A 25,338-nucleotide genomic window follows, 5' to 3' on the forward strand; every position below is an offset into this window, starting at 1 on the left:
GTGTGTCCCCATGCCACAGGGCCCAGTTGGCTGGCTATAAAACCCTATGCTATGGGTGGATGGTGGTACATGTTTTGGGGTGAGTTCCCCAAGGGCATTCCATTCCTTTTCATATACCAAAAGGATGAAGGGAATCTGATAATTGGAATGCCAAGGGTAGGTGGGTTCATTAAACACCTCTTTTCTTTGCAATTCTTTTCTTTTTTGTTCTTTTTAGCTGCGCCACATGGCATGTGGGATCTTAGTTTCCCAACCAGGGATTGAACCTCTGCCCCCTGCATTGGAAGCACAGAGTCTTAATCACTGGACCGCCAGGGAAGTCCCCATCAAACCCTTCTTTAAGGCCTTGAAAGCTTTGTTGTCCGGTTCTTTCCATAAAATTGGGTCAGAGTTGTTACTGTTGAGTAAAACATACAGAGATTTAGCCATAAGAGAGAAATTTGGAATCCAGTTTTGGCAGTGACCCACTAGCCTGAGAAAACCTCACCATTGGTGCTTACTTTGGGAACCATGAAACTTAGGAAACTATGAAGTCTATCTGGATCTATGTGTCACCCATGTTCTGATATCAGATGCCCTAAATATTGAACCTGGGTTCGGGCAAACTGCAATTTTTCTTTGGCGACCTTATGTTCCTTTAAGGCTAAAAGCTTTAGGAGGTGGCTGCTATCTTCCTGTGAGGAGGCCTGAGAAGGAGAGCAAAGAGGCAAGTCATTCACATACTGCCTCTAGTGAAGGATTCTCTAAGGGCACTAACTGGAGTGCCACTTGTAATTGAAGAGAGTCTTTAGCCTTTTGTGACAGGGTACCCATACAAGGTGGCAAACTTGCAAATAACAAAAAAAATGAGCTCAAGTAAAATTTATAAACACGGAATATGTTGCCTCCAGAACATCAAAAGAACCATGTAGATGTTGTAGGTGCTGTGGGGAACGATAGCCGTTTCTTCATGGTGTCAGGGAGGGAGCTGGCCTCAGCTTATCAAATAATTTCCAGAAATTTAACAGAGTTATCAGGGACTCACATTATATGCATGGCCTTGTCCCATCTGCTTTCTGTGAGCTTCTTTTTTCAATATTTGTGTGTCCTTAATGTCCTTAGAGGAGACGTCATTAATATAATGTTCTGCCTGTGTTCTTGGAGAAACCAGCATGCTGTTCAGATCTTGGCTGCAATGATTGTGTGGGAGGGCAAAGCTGTTAATGATCCATGAGGATAACCCAGTGAAGGTGTATCACACATCCCTTCAGCGGTGAAGGCCAAGTGCAGCTGAGAGGCTGTTGAACTAGGCACTGAACACAACAGACTTAGCCGAATCTGTGATATCAGAATATTTATCAATTGCTTATTAGATGGAGTCGGTAATTTCTATAATGTTGGAGACTAGGAATAGGGTTCTGTTTGGTACGACCACAGCCTTGAGGTTGCCTTAATTCACTGTAAGGTGTCATTCTTTCCTGGTTTAATGGGATAAACTGGGCTGTTAGAAGGAGGATGGAGAATAATTAACCCTTCACTAACTAGGTTTTATATACAGTTTTCAGTCCATCAAGGCCCTGTGTAATTTATGTTGGGCCATATTAACTAACTTATTTGGGGAGTAAGGTCTGTGAGGTCCAATTTTTCTTCTTTTTTTGTTTTGGCCGTGCCACGCAGCATGCAGAACTTCCCCACCCAGTGATCCAACCCATGCACTGGAAGTGCAGAGTCTTAACCACTGGAGCACCAGGGAAATCCAAGGCAATTTTTAAGTGGCAAAAACTTTAATTTTAATCTATGAATCATTGGTTCAGAGCTTCCCAGCTCGTTATGGGATATTTTAGGACAATGGGTGTTGTGACCATGGAGAATTTAGGCACAACCGTGGTTCTGATGGTTAAGGAGAAACATTGTCCTACTTGTCCTCTATATTCATTAGTGCTCCTAAGATTATCAGAGGTATCTTGCTTAAATTTAGTGAGAACTCAGGTAGATCTGTACTTTGAGACCTAGTATTTATTAACTGCTTGAAGGTATCTGAATTAGTACTTTATATCAGAGAGCAAAATTAATTCTGAACCTATGTTGTAGAGGCCCAAAAGCTAAGCAATGTACTTTCATCTGTTTTGTTGTATAAATTATTTTAGTATATTTTGGATTTCCAGTTGCATCAAATTGTGGACCTTTGTTTTAGTATTGTATCTATTATTTCCTTCCTCCTGATCTACTCTGTTTCGTGTCCTTCTTCACTGGATATACTTTGGGGAAGGGGTGTCTCTCTACCCTTGTATTTATAATATTTTTTCCTCTCAAGAGCCTCAAAACAGTGCCATCAAGGTTAGGAGTCTTCCCCATGACAACTGGTTGCATTATAGGGTTTAAGGAACCCAGGCTTAAGTCAGTTTTGAATTAATCCCTTGGCTGTGCCACAAGGATGCCATGGGTGTGCAGCAACAGAAGTCTTTAAGGGTCCTGGTGAGCCTTCTGGTATTAGGAATGTGAGCTCAGCCTGCAACCTAGTGGCTGCCTTTCCCCCTCTCCTCTTTTCTTTTCTTTCTTTTTTTTATTTTTTTATTTTTATTTTTGGCTGCGTTGGGTCTTCGTTGCTGTGCGTGGGCTTTCTCCAGTTGCGGTGAGAGGGGGCTGCTCTTCCTTGCAGTGCACGGGCTTCTCATTGCAGTGGCTTCTCTTGTTGTGGAGCATGGGCTTTAGGTGCGTGGGCTTCAGTACTTGTGGCACACAGGCTCAGTAGTTGTGGCTCACGGGCTCTAGGAAGCAGGCTCAATAGTTTTGTTGCACGGGCTTAGTTGCTCCGTCGCACGTGAGATCTTCCCGGACCAAGGCTCGAACCCATGTCCCCTGTGTTGGCAGGTGGATTCTTAACCACTGTGCCACCAGGGAAGCCCTCCTTTTCTTCTTAAGTGACTGCTTTTTCAGGACTACCCCCTCACACAATGAGGCTACCTCTTTCACAGGGTGTAGTCCCTTTCTCCCAACCCCATCCCCATGGCATTTTGGGGTCAACCCAGCCTCTGTCACAGTTTCTCTATAACACACAGATAAATCCTGGCACAGACATCAACCCAGGACTACTTTAAGGAGAGCCCCAATCCCACACCCCTGCTCCCAAAGGCTTAGAAATTCTTGAAACTTTCAATTCTGGTCAGCCAACCATAGAACAGAGACCTGGTGGGGTCAACAGTGCAAGGGCAGCACAGCTCACGGCACAAGCTCCCCAGCGCCCAGCAGCCCACAGCGCTGGCAACCATCAGGCAGCAGAGCAGGTGAGCAAGAGAAGACAGACCCACAGGTGGCGGTCATGTGTGGATATGCTGCTCACGACGACAGTTATTATTGTCACCTGCAGAGATGTGGTTTCCTTGTTGAGACTGATGCCAAAGTGCCCCCCCACACACACACACCAAGAAGGTAGGAAAAAGCTTCTGACTCAGGTCTTGGGGGAGGAGGGAGGGCTCCTCTCAAGCAGCTCTGAAATGGCTTCAGAAAGCAAGGTGAGGAGCCTGGCCTGGGTGTTCATTGTGGTTGGGCATGGGGCTAGGGCGAGAGTCCCTGCGCACTGGCAGGGCTTATGGTTGGAATCTCTTGCCTGCTCTACAGGAGAGACCACCCAGGCTTCCTCTTCAGCTTGTCCACGTAGGGGCACAAGGGGAAGAGGGTGGGGTGAGCCTTAAGGGGTGAGCAGTCAAACATCTAAAAATGTGGAGTCTTGACTGCTCACTGCACGGACAAACCTGGGTAAGATAAATATGCATTCGCAATTGCTTGGTTTAAAAGAAACACAGGATGCTCAAGAAATTTTCAAAACTGTATTTCGCGGTGACAGGAGGAAGAGCACTGGAGGGGACCAGGATATGTGGGTTAAGGTCTTAAGTTAGACTTTACTATCTTACAGATTTAATTAAACTCTGTATGTAAAACAGAAATTTATATAGACTATATTTTACTATTTACTAATCTTTTTCTTTTAAAGGTTTTTTTTTGTTTTTTTAATTTGGCTTCATTGGGTCTTTGTTGCTGCGCATGGGCTTTCTCTAGTTGTGGCGAGCAGGGGCTACTCTTCGTTGCGTTGCGCGGGCTTCTCATTGCGGTGGCTTTTCTTGTTGCGGAGCATGGGCTCTAGGTGCATGGGCTTCAGTAGTTGTGGCACGTGGGCTCAGTAGTTGTGGCTCGCGGGCTCTAGAGTGCAGGCTCAGTAGTTGTGGCGCACAGGCTTAGTTGCTCCGTGGCATATGGGATCTTCCCGGACCAGGGCTGGAACCCATGTCCCCTGCATTGGCGGGCGGACTCTTAACCACTGCGCCACCAGGGAAGCCCCCGTGACTTTCTTAACGTATACAAGTTACACTCTGAGTGCAGCTACACTGGTTGCAAAACTCCAACCTTTTTCTACAAGAAGGCCCAAGGGAACTACAGCTAAAACCTCAGAAGGGGCACCTCCTCCCTTTCCATTCCTCTCTCACCCCCTAGCCCCCATCCCCGCAAGTGCATGTGCATCCCCAGTTTCCAGGGCTCTGTAGCTTCTCTCAGCCTAAAGGCTCCTTCCAGGGTGGGTGTGAGCAGGTAGGACACCTGCAGGGAGAGGCTCCCTGGGAGGAACCAACTAGGCCTTCAAGCAGTTCCCTTCGCATGCTCAAGGGGGCCTTAGCTTGAAGTCACTGGCCTCAGGGCCTCTACTCCCACTGGAGTTGCTAGGACCACCACTGCTATTTTAAATACACAAACCAAGTGAACAATCCAGCAAATTCACTCAAACCCAGTGTTTATGTGGAAAAGAGAAAAGAAAATTATAGGAATTTTGCTAGCTCAACAGGAAAACCCACAAGTATCTGTTGAATATTACATTCCATAAAAAGAAAAAAGTTAATTATTATTTCCATGGCAAAAAAAATTGTTTTGAATATAATCATACTTGAACACTTCTGGAGTGCAAGTCTAAGCCCTGGAAATCGATTTGAACTCACCTGAAATAAAAGAACACACCTCATGACTATTACTGCACACGATCTGGAAATGAAAAACAATTTTTAATACATAGAGTATTATATTGGAATATTTTTATTTCTTTCTGATATTTATCTCTTTATTGTATCTTAGATATAATTTCATACTGTGCTTCGAGTTTTATTGATTAAATAAAATGTATTAATTGAACACAGACTAACATCAAGTGAATACATCTTTTAAAGGTATTCCTTTGGGTTTGAGTAAAGGTCATCTGCACAACTGTAGCTCATCCTGCACTTTCCTATGAGTAGAGTGATATCTGTGCAAGTCCAATATGATTTCCTGGTTGAAACACCAAAAATAGCTATGGATGTTTAGAGGGCAATTATCCAAGGAATAATTGAGGTGAGCTGCAGACAGAGGGTATCATTTTGAGTAATATCTGAATGTGGTGGCAAAGGAGGTATATTTCCTCAGAGCAGGAAATATTCTATGCCTTCTTTTTTTTTTTTTTAACAACTTTATTCTATAAATTTATTTATTTATTTATGGCTGTGTTGGGTCTTCGTTGCTGTGCGCAGGCTTTCTCTAGTTGTGGCGAGCGGGGGCTACTCTTTGTTGTGGTGTGCGAGCTTCTCACTGCAGTGGCTTCTCTTGTTGCGGAGCACAGGCTCTAGACGCACGGTCTTCAGTAGTTGTGGCTCACAGGCTCTAGAGCGCAGGCTCGGCAGTTGTGGCACACGGGCTTAGTTGCTCTGCGGCATGTAGGATCTTCCTGGACCAGAGCTTGAACCCATGTCCCCTGCATTGGCAGGCGGATTCTTAACCACTGCTCCATCAGGGAAGTCCCTATGTCTTCTTACAAGAGGAGCAGATGGGAGGTTTATGCACAAAGCCCTCAAAGCTCATTTTTTCTGTTTTCAGGGATCATTTCCATGTTTACACTTTCAGCAGATGTTAGGGAAGATGGGGTAAAAGGTGACAGTTTGGGTTTCATTAAACAGCAAAATAAGTCCAAACTTGCTCCCCTCTTTTTTTTCAGTACTAATTTATGCTTTCTTAGCAGTGTTGACATGTGACTTTACAATTATTAGTATCTCATTTGATCTCCTGTCCCCATCATTCCTGTCACATACAAATGAAGAAAGTTAAGCTTTGGGTCTTACCTCAATTCCCATAGCTGATAACAGTGGAATCTCTCAGTTTTGAAGGCATAATGTGTGCCACTCTTCTGGGCAATGTCAAAAATTGCAAACTCAGAAGGACACTATAAGGTTTGTATAATTACGTACTTTTACAAATGCAGAATCAGAGTTTCCAGCAGGGAACATAAGACAACATGGTGTTCCATATATATGACATTGTGGAAGAGACAAAGGTATAAGAAGCTAAAACAGATCAGTGATTAAGGGTAGGGAGGGTTCACTACAACCAGGCACCACTAGAGTGGTCCTTTGAGATGATGAAGTATACTCTATCTTGGTGGTAGTATAACTATACATTTGTAAAATTTCACAACTACACTCCAAATAGTATGTGTATATACTAAAAAGTAATAGAAAGCAACAAAGATGCTTTCACATGCTAGGAGAATGTTAAACTTTCCCAAACCTTGATTTTTACACGTGTAACCCTTCTTTCCACCTTCTGTGATCCTTCATAAGAAGAAATGGAAGGACTAGAATGGAGGAAGGTCATGGGTCACAACAGGACTTTCTTGGTACCAAGTCTGACTTAGGAAAGAGGTACCTTCTAGGGCTACACCTGCTCTCGTTGCCATTCACATAACTGGTGAGAAAGTGATAGGGCTCTTGGAGTCCACTTTTGTGTTGACTCCAAGTTTTTTGGGTCATATCTTGGCAATGCTGTGGTCTGACACAAAGGTGCATGTCACAGACCTCCCCAATGGGATACAGCTGGGTGTATCCTAATCTAATCCTTGCGCATCACACATCACGTGTTCCCAGAGAAGGTCTTGAGACCATTTCCAACTTATAAATTTCCCATCTCTAGTGTGCTCTGTGACCGCTTGTTAGGAAACATGTTTAAATCAAACACTATCCCACTCTGGAAATTTTCTGTTGTGACCTCAGGTAACTGTGAGGTGAAGCAGTGATAGAACCCAGAACCCATGTCATGAGTGCGAGGCTTAGGCCCCTCAGACATTTATTACCCGCTGTCTCATAAAGGTCAGCTGTGTACCAACAAGCACAGTTTCACAATACTTTCAAAACCACCAATAATGTCGAAAAGAGACACCCTGCCTTGTCCTAGCTATAGAGTCCCTCTGACAGACCCCACTGTTACCGAATCATCCTCCTTTTGTTCTAAAACCCTGCACGCTATGATTTCGGTGGCACATGTGCCTACCACCGGGAGGTCCCTCACCTCGGCAACCGCTTCCAGAGTTTGGCGCTCCCCTAACGAGGCTGGTGACAACTCTTTCCTGGTGCAGGAAAATCTCTGCAGATCTCCTACCCCGTGGCCTGTGGGAAATGGTGATCTCAGCCAGACCCTCCGCCGCTGGGGCCCCTTTGCTTTCCAAAACTCTAGAATGCAACGCGCGACACCGTCTCCAAATAAGACGCGCGAAACGCCCGGGGGGTCCCTGAAGTGCGCAGGCGCAGGAGGTGGTGTCTCCTCCTTAATCGGAGGACAAGCTCCATGTTTCTCAAGAGGCAGAAATGGGCGGAACCATGTCCCCACCTGCTCTTGCAACAGCTTTCAGTGCTTTCCAGGGTCCCAGAAAGTACTCTCTCTGTGGCTGGGAAGCCTGGGGTCCGAGGTCTGGAGGCCGCCTCTCTCCCCATCAGTGGAAGTCCAAGTAGGGGACAGCGATCAAGGGCTCGGTGTGGAAGGCCTGTGAGGCGGACCGGAGCGACCTCAGTGCGCAGGTGAGACCTGGGGGGTGATGGATACAGTACGGAGGAGACCTCCCAGAGGACATGGAGGCCAAGTGAGGACACAGAAAACTTTGTCGCCCTCACTGAGCTTCCAATGGGAAAATAAAGTGAGGAAGGGTCACATCGTGAGGGGTGCTTTTCTGAAAGTGATTATAGCAGCGTGAGTGGTTGGAACAGGATAACTCCTGGCATTGCAGACCCTGACCCTCACTTCTTCACGCTCCTGAGAATTTTTTCTTATATAAAATGGCGTAGGACTTCCCTGGTGGCACAGTGGTTAAGAATCCACCCGCCAACGCAGGGGACACGGGTTCCAGCCCTGGTCTGTGAAGATCCCACATGCCACAGAGCAAGTAAGCCCCTGCACCACAACTACTGAGCCTGCGCTCTAGAGCCTGTGAGCCACAACTACTGAAGCCCGTGCGCCTAGAGTCCGTGATCCGCAACAAGAGAAGCCACTGCAGTGAGATACCCGCGCACTGCAACAAAGAGTAGTCCCTGCTCGCCACAACTAGAGAAAGCCCGCGAGCAGCAATGAAGACCCAACGCAGCCAAAATTAAATAAATAAAAATTTAAAAAAATTTTAAAAAGCTAAAAAAAGTAAAGTGTAGTATATTACACTTTGTAATGTAGTATATTACCTATAAAATGTAGTATATTACCTGTACATAGCATAGGTAGTATGTAGTATAGCATTATATGTAATTAGCTTATACTATATGCAAATAGAATATATTATATATAATTAGCATATACATAATTACTTTATAGTGTATAGTATTGTACTTTTACAGAATAGTACAGTTGACCCTCGCAAAACATGAGTTTGAACTGCGAGGGTCCACTTACATGCGGATTTTTTCAACATATATAGAGTCGGTTCTCTCTAGTCCCGTGTTTAGCGTTGGAGCATTCAGCCAAACTCAGACTGAAATTTCCATTGGACGTTGGATGAATCTGTGGATGCAGAACCTGGGGATATAGAGGGCCTACTATGGGACTTGAGCAACGGTGGGTTGTGGTATAGTCAGTGTCTCCTGGAACCAATCCCCCCTGGTTACCTAGGGATGACTGTATTACAGTCTTATCAGTCTGTAGTATAGTATAATTTCCATGTCTGTCCACAAAAGCAATCAAATAAGTCACTCACATCCTCCCGTGGGAACACAGGGCACCTCACCCTCTTGACACTGCAAAGTCTGCCTCCCTCACCCAGGTTGTTCTCTGGGTTCCTGAGTGCAACTGAGGTGTCAGTATGTGTTTCAGAAATTTGAACTAATTTACCAGCCTGAGGATTGCAATGAAGCACTGAAGTTTGATTTTTAGTAAGTGCAGAGATACGTGACCTTTGTGTTTGTGTGATTATGAGGCAAGATCATCCCAGAGTGCTTTATCCCGAAGAGATGCCCTTGGATAAGGAGTTGTTGTTGATGACAAATTGAAATTATAATGGAGTAATCACAATTCAGGCATACTAAAACGGAGTCAGATGGCCACTGCGGATTTAATCTCAGACATCTCTTTACCACTGAGAACTTGAACTTTCTTTGAACTGAACCAGACCCAGGGACCACCAGCCATATCCAGAACAACACCTGCCAGCTACAACCTCATTGTCTCAAGGTCTCCCCTGGTAACTATGCAACCATTTCACATCCCAAACCAATCCTTGCATAACAAGTACCCTCACTTTCTGTCAGCTCCAATTATAATTCTTGACAAACAATTTATGTAACTGACCGTAGCTTTGCAGCTTTTTACCTTTATAAACCACCCCTATTCTGTAGTCTAGCAAAACACAATTCAAGTGCTTCTTGAATCCGTGTCTCCGGGGCTGCAGTCCTAACAAACCCCAAATAAATAGTTTTTAATTTCAATCAGATCTCCACTTAGAAAAATTTGGTTAACATTGTTCTTGGTACCAAGTACCTACACCATGATAATAGCCTAAAAGTCTGTAAAAATGTGCTGATGAGGTCAACTGTTGCCCAGGGCATCCTCTAGCATGACTGCCTGGAGATTAACTAATCCTGCTGCCCATTGGGTGCCATTGCAGACTAGGAGTGGCCTGGTTAGGGATTGTAGCAGCAGCTCTCCAGTGTTCTTGCTCACATGTGCTGGTAGCACACCACCATTGATAGGAAAACATGTACAGGATTTATTTTATTTATCTATTTATTTATTTAGGATTTTTTTTCTCTATCTATTTATTTATTTCTTGCTTGCTTGCTTGCTTGTGGAGCTGCTTGGCTTGAGGGATCTTAGTTCCCTGACCAGAGATTGAACCCAGGCCCTTGACAGTGAAAGCACAGAGTCCTAACCACTGGACCACCAGGGAACTTCCAGGATTTATTTTAAATGAACAAGAAAGCAAGCATATTTCAAAATGTAAACCACATTACCTTTGCATTTCAAGAGGAAGAAACAAAAATATATATAATTTAAATAATTTAAAAGAAACAATTTAAGCTTCTTTTTACGTAAGTGCTGAAAAGACTTATAAGCAACAACTCACATCATTATCTACAGGAGCATGGGGAATTTAGTCGCCAATGGTAGAAGACATGCCAGGAGTGAGTCTTCAGGCATACTTCTATGTCTCAGGCTGAGGTTTTGAAAGTTGATATACAAAATAAACAACTCATGCTAAACAAAAAAAAGTACCCATATTTTATTTTTAATACTTTATAGTCAAATGACTAATTTATTATTTTATTTTTATTTTTGGTAGTCATGAATTACCTGCTTAATTAAACATTTAAAAATTAAATGTAGGGACTTCCCTGGTGGCGCAGTGGCTAAGAATCTGCCTGCCAATGCAGGGGACACAGATTCAATCCCTGGTCCGGGTAGATCCCACATGCCTCGGAGCAACTAAGCCCACGCGCCGCAACTACTGAAGCCTGCGCACCTAGAGCCCATGCTCCGCAACAAGAGAAGCCACCGCAATGAGAAACCCGCGCACTGCAACGAAGAGTAGCCCCCGCTCGCCGCAACTAGAGAGAAAGCCCACGTGCAGCAACAAAGACCCAATACAGCCAAAAGATGAATAAATTAAAATTAAAAAAATAATAATTAAGTGTAAAAAGTCATACATAATAAACATTTCAAAGTGTGGAGAAAGTTAACCATTCTTCAGCACCCACAGTCCTACTCAGTAGAGGTAACCATGATGGAAACATATATATATATATATAACTGCAAATTGGAAATTTTCTTTTCCCTGACCAGTGGTGGAACGCCTGAGAATTCCTTAGAGATCCAAGAAGATAAACAACCAATGATTATAAGGACAAGAACTAAAAGATCTCTAGAGATGAGTTAATCCTATACTCTTCTTTACTCTTTCCTCTCCTTTTCCTCATTCCCATCAATTCCTTTTTCCTTTTCTTTCATATTGTCTTATCTCTTGTCTTCCTCCCACCTCTCCTTCTTCACAGAGGGTTTTTTTTTTAAATTAATTAATTTTATTTATTTATTTTTGGCTGTGTTGGGTCTTCATTGCTGTACACGGACTTTCTCTAGTTGTGGTGAGTGGGGGCTACTCTTCGTTGCAGTGTGCAGGCTTCTCATTGCGGTGGCTTCTCTTGTTGGGAAGCACAGGCTGTAGGCGCGTTGGCTTCAGTAGTTGTGGCTCGCGGGCTCTAGAGCGTAGGCTCAGTAGTTGTGGCGCACGGGCTTAGTTGCTCCGCAGCATGTGAGATCTTCCTGGACCAGGGCTTGAACCTGTGTCCCCTGCATTGGCAGATGGATTCTTAACCACTGCGCCACCAGGGAAACCCTCTCTCTCCTTCTTAACTTCTATAATGCATACAAATGCAATCTCTTAACCCCAATCTGAATTCCCATAGCTTCATTTTGCACATGACACATAGTAGCTCCAGTCTGCATTCAGTTAACACTTTGTTGCACACTTGTCACTATTCAAGGGTTTAGTATAAATCAATGAAGCAAGAATAGATTCCTTTATTCATGCATCTTATATTCCAATGAAGAGAGACAGGCAATAAACAATAAACAATGAAGAATAAATTACACACTACATAAGGAAATCGTGAGCATTATGAAAAATACTAGAGAAGACTAGGGTGAATCAGAAATGGGTTTGGCAGTGAGTTGCAATTTTAAGTCAAGTGATCAGGGAACTTATATCTCATTGTCAACTTTTTTTGTGTGTCCCTTGAGCCCAGTTTCCAGAGTGAAAATGTGATTGATTTAACTCAGGTTACTATAAATTTCCATTTTACACTCAGTTGAGTAGTTTATGTGGCATTTTCTAAGTAGTCATGCTCTTCTATAAATCTGTGATTACGATTTATTTACCATAAAAATACTCAACCAGAAATGTCCTAATAAAAGTATTCTTTTGGTGAGGACTCTTCTCTATCAAAGGTTATTAGTCTATTTACCAAGAGCTCAGTTTTCAGTATATTTACAAGGAGATTACACTTGGTCACCTGCATTCTTTTTTCCCCAGAGACCCTTCCTGTATATAAATCACTGGATAGATAGCTGTTTAATTTGTTCCCACTAGGGAATAGGAGATGAGGAGTTTCTTTTTAAGGTGAGGAAAATGTTCAGAAATTGGCTGTAGTGGTGATTATTGAATCTACCTGTGAATATACTGATGCTATGAACAAGGGCTCATGTGCCCACAGCACAGAAAGCTCTGACAGTGGGTGTTTGCAGCAAAGTAAGGGTTTATTTACAGGGTTCCAAGCAAGGGAGTGGGAGGCAAGTCTCAGATCCACTCCAGCTTGGTCTTTGAGTTAAGGGTTTTTTTAAGGGGAAGAATAAAGAGGCTGGGATTAATCATCATCTTGTGACACTTTTGTGACATTTCTTAATGATAGCTTCAGGAGTCAGGATGTCTCTCCTTTATGATTCCCAGCCCAGGTGGTCCATGGCTTGGAGGTCTGTTAGCTTATCTTGCCCTGGAGAAACAACCTCTGTTTGTACGTTAATGATGATATCTGTAATAACAATTTTAGTACATTAACGATGTTATCTACAACAGCAATTTGACTCTAGTTGATTAGGTCAGAGGGGACAAGAAAGGGAATAAAGTTTTGGATAAAGAGATTAATCATAAACTCAGTAAGGGAACTTTGTTTTAGGGGAATTCGGTTTCACTGAAAACCAGTGAGTTTTAGACATTAAAGGGTCCATTGTATAGTATGTATGTTGTATCTCAATAAAGCGTTCAAATAAGTGGATAAATGCGTTAAGGTTTTGCAATGCAAGCAATTCAGGCTCTTAGACATCTAAGAGTTTCCGGGTTATTTAACACATCCATCACCTCAAATTGTTATCGTGTGTGTGTGTGTCTGTGTGTGTGTGTGTGTTGAGAACTCTTAAGATCCACTCTCTTAGCAAATTTCATTTATACAATACAGTATAAGTATCTCAAATCATTGTATTGTCATCCTCAAATTAGACCATTTTATTAGTCAGTTATACCTCAAAGTAGAGCTTGGAGGGGTAAAAAGAATTTCCAGGTGCATCTCACATTTACATTACGGTTTGTTATTGTTGTTTTTGTTATTTTAGTGAAAATAGGAATTCAGTTGCCTTAGGGATCTTATAGCTTTTTACATTTCAAAATTCTCTAGGGACACAAGCTAACATTGATCTAAAATAAATTTCCTTCCAGTGTAAAATGTGAATTTAATGAAACCTGATAGTTTAATGACACATCTCACATCGTCTGCTTAGAGAAGAGGCCCTTCCCCCAGCTAGGACTGTGGGGTTGCAACTCCCCACTAGAGCCAAACGCTCTGGGATTCTTCTCAAATGAGTGGGGGGTGGGGAAGAGATGGGTAGAAGTCTCAAGGCTGTCAAATTTCAAAGATTAAAACGGAGCCTGAGGGCTTCGCTCGTGGCGGAGTGGTTGAGAGTCCACCTGCCGGTGCAGAGGACACGGTTTCGTGCCCCGGTCCGGGAGTATCCCACATGCCGTGGAGCGGCTGGGCCCGTGAGCCATGGCCGCTGAGCCTGCGCGTCCGGAGCCTGTGCTCCGCAACAGGAGAGGCCACAACAGTGAGAGGCCCGCGTACCGCAAAAAAAAACAAAAAAACAAAAACGGAGCCTGACTCTTTATTACAGATAGTGATGTCACACTGAAGTGGCTACGTTTCTAAACAAAGGTCACAGTTCCAGTTACACCAAGCCTTCTTGTTGCAGTTTGTCCTGGTCTGGGCGCCCTCTTGTCTATACTTGCTTCATCTTCAAACTGAATGAGGAAGTCCCTGTGCACACCTGTGACCTCGCGTTCCGACCAAGCTGCGGGAAGACTACAGAGTCAGCCTTAGGGCAGGAATAAGCTCTGTTTAAATTCAAATATTCCCGCGGGGACAGGTCACCCACCAACGGCTGAAGCCTGTTCGCCTGAGCCAAGCGTCCTCCCGCCCCGCTGTCACTCAGGCACGAGGGGGCGAGGCCTTGGGAACTGCCCAATCAGGGAGGTCGCTGGGGCCTGTGGGTGGGGTGACGCCCCTCAACGGAAGGGCTGTAGCTAATCGCTCTGGCTTTGCTCCGGATGCTTATCTTCCCCTAGTCGTCTTCTTCCTCTGCCGCAGGTTGTGTTGTGCTGTGATCTATACGGGTCGTGGGAGTCGTAGGAAGGATTCGGGGAGACCCAGGAAACCTAGAAATGGTGAGTGTGCTTCCCTGGATGTGGAGACGGAGAGGAGGGGCTGGTGGGAACCGGCCGGAAGCGGCCGTGGCGGGACCCGGGCCTCCCCGCGGTCAACTTCGGAGTCCGCTGGCCCGAGTCCACCCGGGGCGCCGCTCGGACCTCAGTCTGCTCCGGCTCGCAGCGTGGGGGCGGGGCGGGGCCGGCAGCCGGGACTCCGGGCGTCCTGTCCCGTCCCTTGGTGCGCGGCGACGTCGGCCCTGACCCCGGAGCCTCTCTGCGCAGCTCTGCGCCCGCAGCCCCGCGTCTCCCCTAGGTTGTGCGGTGACCGCGGGAGGGTCGTTAGACTCGGAGTCAGGGCTATATGCGTGGGAGGAGCTGTGGTGTGTGAGGTCCCCATTCCCTTCTTTCTCCCCAGCGCGACACGTTTTCTCTTGAGTTTTTCAAATTTGATGGGAGCGGGGTCTCAAATCCACAACCCTGTTTTACCAGCGTAGCCCTTCCTAGGGTTGGCGATAAATCCCTAAATTTACAAATCCCTTTCATATTCCCAAACGCCAGTTTCTCCTCTCTGATTCACAACATATTCTACTGTTTGTCCGCCGTGGTACATTTCAAATAGCCTCAATATTTTAATTGTTTATCCTTCTTAAGTAGAGCCACGGATGGGCTGATTTTGAAAGCTTTATTTTTTTGTGTGTATTTTATATGAAAGGAAAGCCGAGAATGACTGCCTGGAACTATGTTGTATGGAATCCTTGTGCCTCTCGTCCCAGGATCTTTCCTGGGCCCAGACATCCTACGGAAAACCCTTTGGTTGGAGGTTCCTTTTTGAAACTTTCCTGGGTGATCTGTTCTGTCAGCCTTGCCCCTCCCTGCTTTTGTTGACCTGAGAAGATTTATTGCTTTATTTAAGTGTTCGTTTTCAGTAGGGGTAAATACATTTTTATTTAATCAATAGGCTCGAAAGATAGCATAAAACATTTCCAAAGAGGCAAAAAAAAGAGGTGAATTTCAGGGGTGAAAAGAAAGGTTCCAGTATTGCATTTCACTTAAGATACTGGTTTCACTCCCTCTTACCCTGACTGTAGTTGTTTCAGAGGGCTGTTCATTACTTTTGGATGATTTCAAATGAAATTCCAGGGTTTAGACTTGCAGACCAGAAGTGTTCAAGTATGATTAATTAATTACAAAACAAGTCTTGCCATGAAATAATAATTAACTGACATCTTCCTTGCTGAAAGGAATATATATTTGGGATTTTCTGGTTGAACTAGTAAAGTACGTTCCAGTTTTCTTTCCTCCTTTCCACATAAACACTGAGTCTGAGTGAATTTGCTGGATTGGTCAGTGTGTTTGTGTCATTAAAATGTAATAGTGGTGCCCAGTAACTCCAGTGTTGAGTATGGCTTGTGGTGGGTGAGCCAAACCAAGGCCCTCTCTGAGCGTGCACAGATAGGTAGAAGTGAAGGCCAATTGGTTCTTCCTGGGGAACCTCTCCTTGTAGGTTTTCTCACCTGCTCACACCCACTACAGAAGGAGCCTTTATGCTGAGAGAAGGTGCAGAGCCCTGGAAAGATGGGGGTTCAAGTGCACCTGGGTTGGTGGAGGAGACACGGTGATTTCTTTCTGCAGTTGTAATAGTGGTTTCTTCAGGTGCAGATGTATGCCTAAGTGTTGCATCCATAATGTTGGCGCATTCAGTGTAATTTGTGCACAGGAAAGTCTATGGAGGTTGGTGTTCTGTCTCCTTGACAAAGGGTTTATGAATTTGGGAGTTCATTTGGGTCGGAACCTGCTGAGAAGTTCCTCACTTGTGAGAATGGAAGCCTGGGAGAGGAAGGGCTCGCACGTGGCCAGGCAAGAGAAGAGTATGTGCAGCTGCCAGAGTTTATTTTGGGTCCCTACCCTTCTTCACCAGGGACTGACTCACTTCTAGGGGTTCTATCTCAGTTGGGAGTGTCTGGACCACAATTTTAAGAATGTATTTAACTTTCTGAATGTGGATTTTTGTTTTGAACAGTAGGGAAGCAGTGTGCTTATCTCAGCTGATTCAAATATTTGCTTTTCTTTCCTTTGGATTCCTTTATCTCTTGAATATTGTGGTCCTGTAATTCTTTTCCTTAGTAGTTCCCACATAACCCCTCTGCATCCACACAGTTTGCACTGTTTTATACATCTTGTATTACCACAGTACATTTATAACAATTACTGAACCAATAGTGATGCTCTAAAGTCCACAGTTTTTATTATCAATGACTCTTTGTGTTGCAGGATCTATGGGTTTTGGTAAATGTTTATTGAAACGTATCCATCATTTCTCTGTCCTGTAGAGTAGTATCAGTTCCCTCAAAGTCCCTTATGCTTCATCTATTCATTCATCTCTCCCTTCAACCCCCAAATCCTTCAGAACCAAAGATCTTTTTCTGGCTCATAATAATGTCTTTTCCGGAATGTCAAATACTTGGAATCTTGTGTTGCCTTGTCAGATTGACTTCTTTCACTTAGCAGTATACTTTTAAGATTCCTTCATGTGTTTTTATGGCTTGATACCTCATTTCATTTTTTCACTGAACAATATTTCATCTTATTACAGTGGGAATGACACTGATTGTTTAGCCATTCGACTCTTGAAGGACATCATGCTTAACTCTAACTCTTGCCCATTATGAATAAAACACCTAGAAACATTAATGTGTAGGCTTGGTAGAGACTAATTTAGGTCTCTACCAAGGAATGTGATTGCTGGATCTTACTATATGTATAAGAGTATATTAAGTATAGATGGAAAATTCTTATCTTCCAATGTAGGCATACCAAATTTCATTCCCACCACCAAGGAATGAGGATTACCAGCAGCTTCACATCTTCACTAATATCTGGTGTTCTGAGTATTTTGAATTTAGCCATTTGATAAGTGTGTAGTGACATATCATTGTTTTTTTTTTATAATTTCCCAAAGACATTTGTTGAGCATGTTTTCATATTGCTTATTTCCCATCTGTATATCTTGTTTGGTGTGGTGTCTGTTCAGATCTTTTTCCCACTTTTAATTGAGTTGTTTGTCTTCTTACTGTTGAGTTTTAAGAATTATATATATATATAGTTTGGGGTTTTTTTTAATTATTTATTTATTTGGTTGCACTGGGTCTTAGTTGCAGCTCGTGGGCTCCTTAATTGCAGCACATGGGCTTCTTAGTTGTGGCTCCAGGGCTTCTTAGTTGTGGCTCCAGGGCTCCTTAGTTGCGGTACATGGGCTCCTTAGTTGTGGCATGTGAACTCTTAATTATGGCATGCATTTGGGATCTAGTGCCCTGACCAGGGATCAAACTCGGGCCCCCTGCATTGGGAGCACAGAGTCTTATCCACTGCACCACCAGGGAAGTCCCCAAGAATTCTATGTATATTCTGGATACCAGTCATTTATCAGATATGTGTGTTACAAAGACATTCTCCTAGTCTGTGACTTGTCTTTTCATTCTCTTAACACTTTCCCAGCACAGGAATTTTCCTTTTAATAAAGTGAGACTTATCATTTTTTTCCCTTCATGGTTTGTTTGTTTGTTTTTGGTGTTGTATCTAAGTATGATGTTAGCTGCAGGTGTCCTGTAGATATTTTTCTCAAGGACAGAGAGTTCCCTTCTATTATTAGTTTGTTACCATAAATGGATGTTGAATTGTATCAAATCTTTTTATGTTCATTTCCTCCTTCTTTCATTTCTGATATTATTTCTGTTTTGCCTTCTCTTTTCCGTTATCTTGACTAGACGTCAATCAATTTTATTATAATTAATATTTTCTGCGGACCAGCTTTTGGTTTTGAAAAGTAGAAGAGTAGTTTTTTCTTTCAAAAATTTAAATATTTCACTCTGCTCTCTTCCTGCTTGCATGGTTTCTGAAAAGAAGTCTGATTTAATTCTAATCATTTTTCTCTATAAGTAAGGTGGGTTTCCCCTCTGGCTTTTTTTCACTATATTCTCTTTCTCTTTGATTTTTCTCTAGTTAGAATATGATATATTTGGTATGCTTTTTTTTTTTTTTTTTTTTTTTGCGGTACACGGGCCTCTCACTGTTGTGGCCTCTCCCCTTGCGGAGCACAGGCTCTGGACGCGCAGACTCCGGACGTGCAGGCTCAGAGGCCATGGCTCACTGGCCTAGCCACTCCACAGCATGTGGGATCTTCCCGGACCGGGGCACGAACCCGTGTCCACTGCATCGGCAGGCGGACTCTCAACCACTGCACCACTAGGGAAGCCCTTGGTATGCATTTTTGACGTTTAGTGTTCTTTAAGCTTTTTGGATCTACAGCATGCCATTTATGATTAATTTTAGGAAAATCTCAATGATTATTACTTCATTTTTTCTGTTCCTTTCTGTGTATCTTTTTTTCCCCAGATATTCCCATTTTGTGTATTTTAAACCTGTCATTGTACAGTTCATGGATATTGTGTTCTGTTTTGTTTGTTTTGTTTTTGTTTTTTTGGCTTTGTTTTAGCCTCTGGTGAAATATATTGTTTTCAGTACAGGCCTTGTTAAGAACAGAGTATTTGGTATTTTTTATTATTATTACTTTTTTTTGATGTGGACATTTTTAAAAGTCTTTATTGAATTTTGTTATGATATTATTTCTATTTTTATGTTTTGGTTTTTTGGCTGGGAGGCATATGGGATCTTAGCTCCCCAACCAGGGATCAAACCTGCACCCCTACATTGGAAGGTGAAGTCTTAACCACTGGACCACCAGGGAAGTCCCTGGTGCTTATTTTTACATGCCATCTTTATTTCTTCTTTCCCAGTTTTAGAGAGAGTGTTTTGCCTGTGACCTCAATGCTCTGATGGGTCTAAGAAGACTTGTTCAAGTTTTTTTCATTTTTTTTCTTTGAGGCCAGGAATGATGACTTCTAAGTTCCTTAAATGCCAGGTTAGAACCTGTAAGTCTCTGTCTTCAATTTTTGGTGATTGCTGACTGCTTTAAAACCTCATTCATCCTCTTTACACTTTTACCCACATCTATACAAAGTGATCAGAAAGCCTTAGTCCTTCTTCCATTGGCAGTGGCAAGAGATTCAATCCTCTTAAGATCCTGCTCTTGTGTGTGAACCCTCATCCTAACCCAGCCCCTAACTTCAGTTTTTAAAAAGTCCAATTACCTTTCCTTGCTTGTGAAGCCATTTCTTGAAAGCTCTGGAGAGGCCTGCCTTACTTTCCTCAGATACCTCAATTATTTAGGTAATAAAACCTTTCATACACTATTGGCAATGTGTGCTGTCATCAGCAAAGGGATTCCTATCCCCAGGGGTCAAGCTGTCATGTTCCTGTAAACCTTGTGGGAGCTTGGAACTTAGAGAAGTTGGCAGGGCAGCCTCTAGAGTGGCTGGTCAGGAAATAACTTCCTCCTGCAATTTGAAAATGGAGATTTTATGTTCTTTAGGAGGAAAGCACTGTTGAATCCTTTGTGTATTTCATACTTTTGGGCAGATTCACCATCAAACCCTTGTGATTTTCAGTGAATGCACTTGCCATCTACAACTCTTAATCTGTTCCTCAAGGTTAGAAAGGCACAGGGCACTGTGTTTTAGATCTGCCATAAAGAGCTCTTCTGGCATATTGTCTCACTCTGTGTGCCTATGTATGCCTCTTAAGCAGCCCTGAGGCACATGACTATAGGAATTTTGTGGTCTGTGTTTTCATGCTGTCTTCCTACCGTCTGCACCAATTAACTGTAGGCGCCAATTAACTTTCTAGTGCATCAGATCAAACAAAGAGAAAGGAAAAACTGAATCTGTGGTAAATACTACACAAGTTAACAGCACTATTTCCCCACAAGAATATTTTTTATTCTGTCATCTACATCTGACTACTTATAAAGGCCTGGATTACTTTACGGCCAAATTGGCCAGTTGGATCCTATTAAAAGTTTTACAGTTTTCTTGGACTCTTGTTTGGTGATGGGAATAGAAGAAAAAGCTTCCAGTTCATCACTATGTTCTTATTCATAAAAGTTTGTGCAGATTTGGCCCTCTGCCTCATAAGTGCTATAAATGGTATGTAAAAAGAAAGGAGATGAAAGAGTTTTTCCTCACAAGGTATTGATGGTCTTAAAATGGTAACATTCGTTTCATTTGTATATCATGTCTGTCATTTCCCAACATGTTCTGGACCCTGCTGTTAGTGAGAAATGAGATGTAATGTGATCAGAGTAAATATTTCCATGTTCATTATGCTGCTAAATTTGTGAGGAAGTAGAGACAGAGTAAGTTCCTGATGATCAAGTCATAGAATAAATGTTTGGATATGACAGGATCATACATAACCTTCATATAAATAGTGTATATGGCTTCCCTTGTGGCACAGCAGTTAAGAAACTGCCTGCCAATTCAGGGGACACGGGTTCAATCCCTGGCCCAGGAAGATCCCACGTGCCATGGAGCAACTAAGCCCGTGCGGCACAACTACTGAGCCTGCACTCTAGAGCCCGCGTGCCACGACTACTGAAGCCCACGCGCCTAGAGCCTGTGCTCTGCAACAAGAGAAGCCACCACAATGGGAAGCCTGTGCACTGCAATGAAGAGTAGCCCCTGCTTGCTGCAACTAGAGGAAGACCCAAAGCAGCCAAAAATAAACACAAAACAAAACAAAACAAAAATGGTGTATAGATGTCTAGTCCTGTCAGTGTCATTCATCCTGCTATACACATATTTGGGGTATTTTAGGACTCGGTAGCCATTGAAGATGTGGCTGTGAATTTCACCCTGGAGGAGTGGGCTTTACTGAATCCTTCACAGAAGAAACTCTACAGAGATGTGATGCGGGAAACCTTCAGAAACCTGGCCTCAGTAGGTAAGGGTGACAGCTTTCCTTTACTTTGTCAATTAGGGAACAAATGTTTCTTGCTCATTGATGGTCTTCTAAGATGTCCTATGTGGAAGGGAGGATGTTGGTATATAAACTAGGCCTGGTCACAACCAACAATGAATATAGAATCTAATAATTGTTCTATAATTTCTAATATTTTGGAATCGTTTTTCTGCATCTGCAATTTAGGGAAAAAATGGGAGGATCATGACATTGAAGATCAGTACAAAAACCAGGGGAGAAAACTAAGGTAAGTCACACTCACAACAGAAAGTAGTGCCTTATATGAGGGTCCTGGTACGTGATGAAATTTTAAAAGAAGGGACCTAAACACATAATGCCTGCTTGACATTTATTTATTCTCAGAAAAACTTTCCCCCAAATACTTTCTAATATGTGACATAGATATTTAGTGTTTGGAAAATAGTTCTCTTGGAAACAGTATTAACAAGCCCTGTATGTGAATATCAGTGTTTTGATAATTCCAAGAGGGAAGTCTTCTTGCAGGGCATTTCTTATATTCAATCAAAAACAATTCAGACAAGGGAGATAACCTACAGTTTTGCTATAGATCATAAAAATGTAGTTCAAATATCCTACTAATAAATATTAAATTGTTGGTAAAGAAATCATTACTAACGTGATTCTCATTTTTTACAGAAGTCATGTTGTAGAGAGACTCTGTGAAAGTAAAGAGGGTAGTCAATGTGCAGGAAACTTCAGCCTTATTCCAAAACTCAGTCTGAAGAAGAAAACTACTGGAGTGAAACTACATGAATGCAGTGCATGTGGAAAAGTCTTTATGCATCATTCATCCCTTAATAGGCATATCAACCGTCATAGTGGGCACAAACTGTATGAGTATCAGAAATATGAAGAGAAGCCATATAAATGTAAGGAATGTGGTAAAGCCTTCAGTTATCTTCAGTGTTTTGAAAAACATGAAAGAAAACACAGTGGACAGGAGAACTATAAATGTAAGGAATGTGGGAAAGCTTTTCGTTTTCGCACATCCTTTCAAACACATAAAAGGATTCATACAGGAGAAAAGCCCTATGAATGTAAAGAATGTGGGAAATCCTTTATGTGGCTTACAACCTTTCAAAGACATATGATAACGCACACTGGAGATACTCCTTATAAATGTAAGGAATGTGGGAAACCCTTTAAGTGGCTCACAACCTTTCGGAGACACATGATAACACACACTGGAGATGCTCCTTATAAATGTAAGGAATGTGGGAAAGTCTTTACTTTTTTAAGTGCACTACAAATACATGAAAAAACCCACATGGGAGAGAAACCCTATCAGTGTAAACAATGTGGAAAAGCCTTTAGATATCGTCGAACTTTTCAAACACATGAAAGGACTCACACAGGAGAGAAACCCTATGAATGTAAGCAATGTGGTAAAGCTTTTATTTCCCGTGTAGGATTACAAAACCATGAAAGAAATCACAATGGAAAGAAATTCTATGAATGTAAAAGATGTAGTAAAGCATTCAGTTATTCCAGTTCTCTTCGAAAACATGAAAGAAATCATACTGGAGAGAAACCCTATGAATGTAAGGATTGTGGAAAAGGTTTTATTTTTCTCTCAAGCCTTCGGGCACACATGATAAGTCACTCTGGAGATGGACCTTATAAATGTAAGGAATGTAAGAAAGCATTCATTACTCCCAGTTCATTTCAAATACATGTAAGGACTCACACAGGAGAGAAGCCTTATAAATGTAAACAATGTGGGAAAACTTTCAATTGGCCCACTTCCATTCGCAGACATGAAAAAAGTCATAGTGTAGAGAAACCCTATGAGTGTAGGCAATGTGGTAAAGCCTTCAGTTGTCCCAGATCCTTTCAAAGCCATGAAAGGAGACACAGTGGAGAAAAGCCTTATGAATGTAAAAAATGTGGTAAAGCCTTCAGTTGTCCAAATTCCTGTCGAAAACATGAAAGAAGTCATGGTGAAGAGAAACCTTATGAATGTAAAGAATGTGAGAAAGCCTTCAGTTCTCTCATCAGATTTCAAAGACACGTGATGAAGCACACTGGAGATGGACCTTATAAATGTAAGGAGTGTGGGAAAGTCTTTGATTGTCCCAATTACTTTCAAAGTCATGAAAAGATTCACAGTGTAGAAAAGCCCTATGAATGTAAGGGATGTTGTAAAACCTTCAGTACTCCTAGGTCCCTTCGAAGACATGAAAGAACTCATACTGGAGAGAAACCTCATGCATATAAGGAATGTGGTAAAGCCTTCAGTTATCCCAGTTTCCTTCAAAAACATGAAAGAAGTCATACTGGGGAGAAACCCTATCAGTGTAAACAATGTGGTAAAGCCGTCAGTTATCTCAGTTCCCTTCGAAGTCATGAAAGGACTCATAGTGGAGAGAAACACTATGAATGTAAGGAATGTGGGAAAGCATTCATTTTTCTCTCAAAATTTCATTTACACATGATAAAGCACACTGGAGTTGGACGTTATACATGTAAGAAATGTGGGAAAGCGTTCGATTGTCCCAGTTCATTACAAAACCATGAAAGAACTCACACTGGAGAGAAACCGTATGAATGTAAGAATTGTAGTAAAGCCTTCAGTCATCTCCGTTCTTTACGAAACCATGAAAGAACTCATATTGGAGAGTAGCACTTGGGAAAGCCTTCAGTTCTGTCACTAAAATTCCAAGACATGTGGTGAAGCACACTGGAGATGGACCTAATAGTGTAAGGAATGTGGGAAGGCCTTCGATTTTTTTTTCAGTTCATTATGAAATCATGAAAGAACTCACACTGGAGCGAAACCACACAAATGTGAAAATTATAGGAAAGTCTTTGATTGTCCCAGTTCTGTTCAAAACCATGAAAACCCTCATAATGGAAAGTAGGCCTATGAATGTCAGGAATGTAGGAGAACCTTCAGTAGTCCCAGTTCATTCTGAATACAAAAAAAGAATTCACACTGGAGAGAAACCCTGTGAATGCAAACTGTATGGTAAAGCCCTCAACAATTCCTATTACGTTCAAATATGTGAAAGAACCCTTACCAGAAACTGAACGTAAGGAATATTGGAAAGCCTTTATCACACAACATTTTAAGGACACAAGACGGTGCACACCATGTAAGGATGAGGAATTGGGGAAGTTTTCAGTCCCATTTTCTTGGGAGAGAACTCACTCTGGAGAGAATTCTGTTAAATATAAACAATATATGAAAACCTTCATTTGCCCTACATCCTTACAAAACCATGTGAGAATGTACACTGGATACTACCAAGTAACTGAAAAGTAAAACAAACTATTCAGTTGAAACAAATATTTTTGTAGTCATGTGAAAACTGCACTGGAAAAAACTCATGTTAATGTAAGTAATATGGGTAAGCCTGGTACAAATTAATTCATGTAGAATACTCAAAGTTACAGTATGGAAGAAGTGTTACAAACTTTAAACATATATTGTCCTTATCAGTGGCACATTCTTAAAGTTATTATCTGTAGTATGGAGTAGTACTTACTTTTGCAAGTAAATATTGAGGTAAGATAATTCTGTAGGTACTCTTTAGGCAATTGTTCCTAAGTTTAATAGGTAATTTTATCCTTTACTCAGTAAAATTTTTTTTATTTTGAAGACTCTTTGATCCATGGGTGAATTGAAGTGCATTTCTAATATGTAATTGGGGTTAATTTTTATATAAAACTCTTCTGCAAATAAGAGAACACTGAAAAATGACACTTTGGTACTTGTTTGTTTATTGTACTGGCCTCCTGCGGCAAGTCCTCAACATCCCTTATACGTTATATACATATTCCACCTTTACTTTTTAAGAGAAAACTAACTTTTCATTGGCCTGAAGAGCTTTATTCCATTTCTTTGCTAACAATGAGTTGGCATATATTTGTAAGTATGCAAAGTTCATCATATACTCTCATGTGAATTATTGTTTTCATCTTTTGTCCTTTGTTATTTGTCATTCCTTCTGGCTGAGATTTGGGCTATGGAATTT

The 25,338-nt window shown here is 42.2% G+C and overlaps 1 protein-coding gene across 2 annotated transcripts in view; it reads left to right on the top strand.

The window, feature by feature from the left end:
* LOC115865311 (zinc finger protein 709-like) overlaps positions 1 to 25,064 on the top strand; it is a 35,121-nt gene extending 10,057 nt beyond the window's left edge. Inside the window, exons 2-5 of one of the 2 annotated variants that reach the window (XM_030879976.2) lie at positions 14,427 to 14,503; positions 21,196 to 21,322; positions 21,527 to 21,587; positions 21,998 to 25,064. In XM_030879976.2, coding sequence (XP_030735836.1) covers positions 14,501 to 14,503; positions 21,196 to 21,322; positions 21,527 to 21,587; positions 21,998 to 23,984 — 2,178 coding nt within the window. In that variant the 5' untranslated portion in view covers positions 14,427 to 14,500 and the 3' untranslated portion in view covers positions 23,985 to 25,064. The remainder of the gene's footprint in view (positions 1 to 14,426; positions 14,504 to 21,195; positions 21,323 to 21,526; positions 21,588 to 21,997) is intronic. The other variant, XM_060296962.1, reaches the window with a different exon arrangement.
* Positions 25,065 to 25,338: the final 274 nt, after the last annotated feature.

The sequence above is a fragment of the Globicephala melas genome, chromosome 3 (genome assembly GCF_963455315.2).
Source record: "Globicephala melas chromosome 3, mGloMel1.2, whole genome shotgun sequence".
Lineage (NCBI taxonomy): Eukaryota > Metazoa > Chordata > Mammalia > Artiodactyla > Delphinidae > Globicephala > Globicephala melas.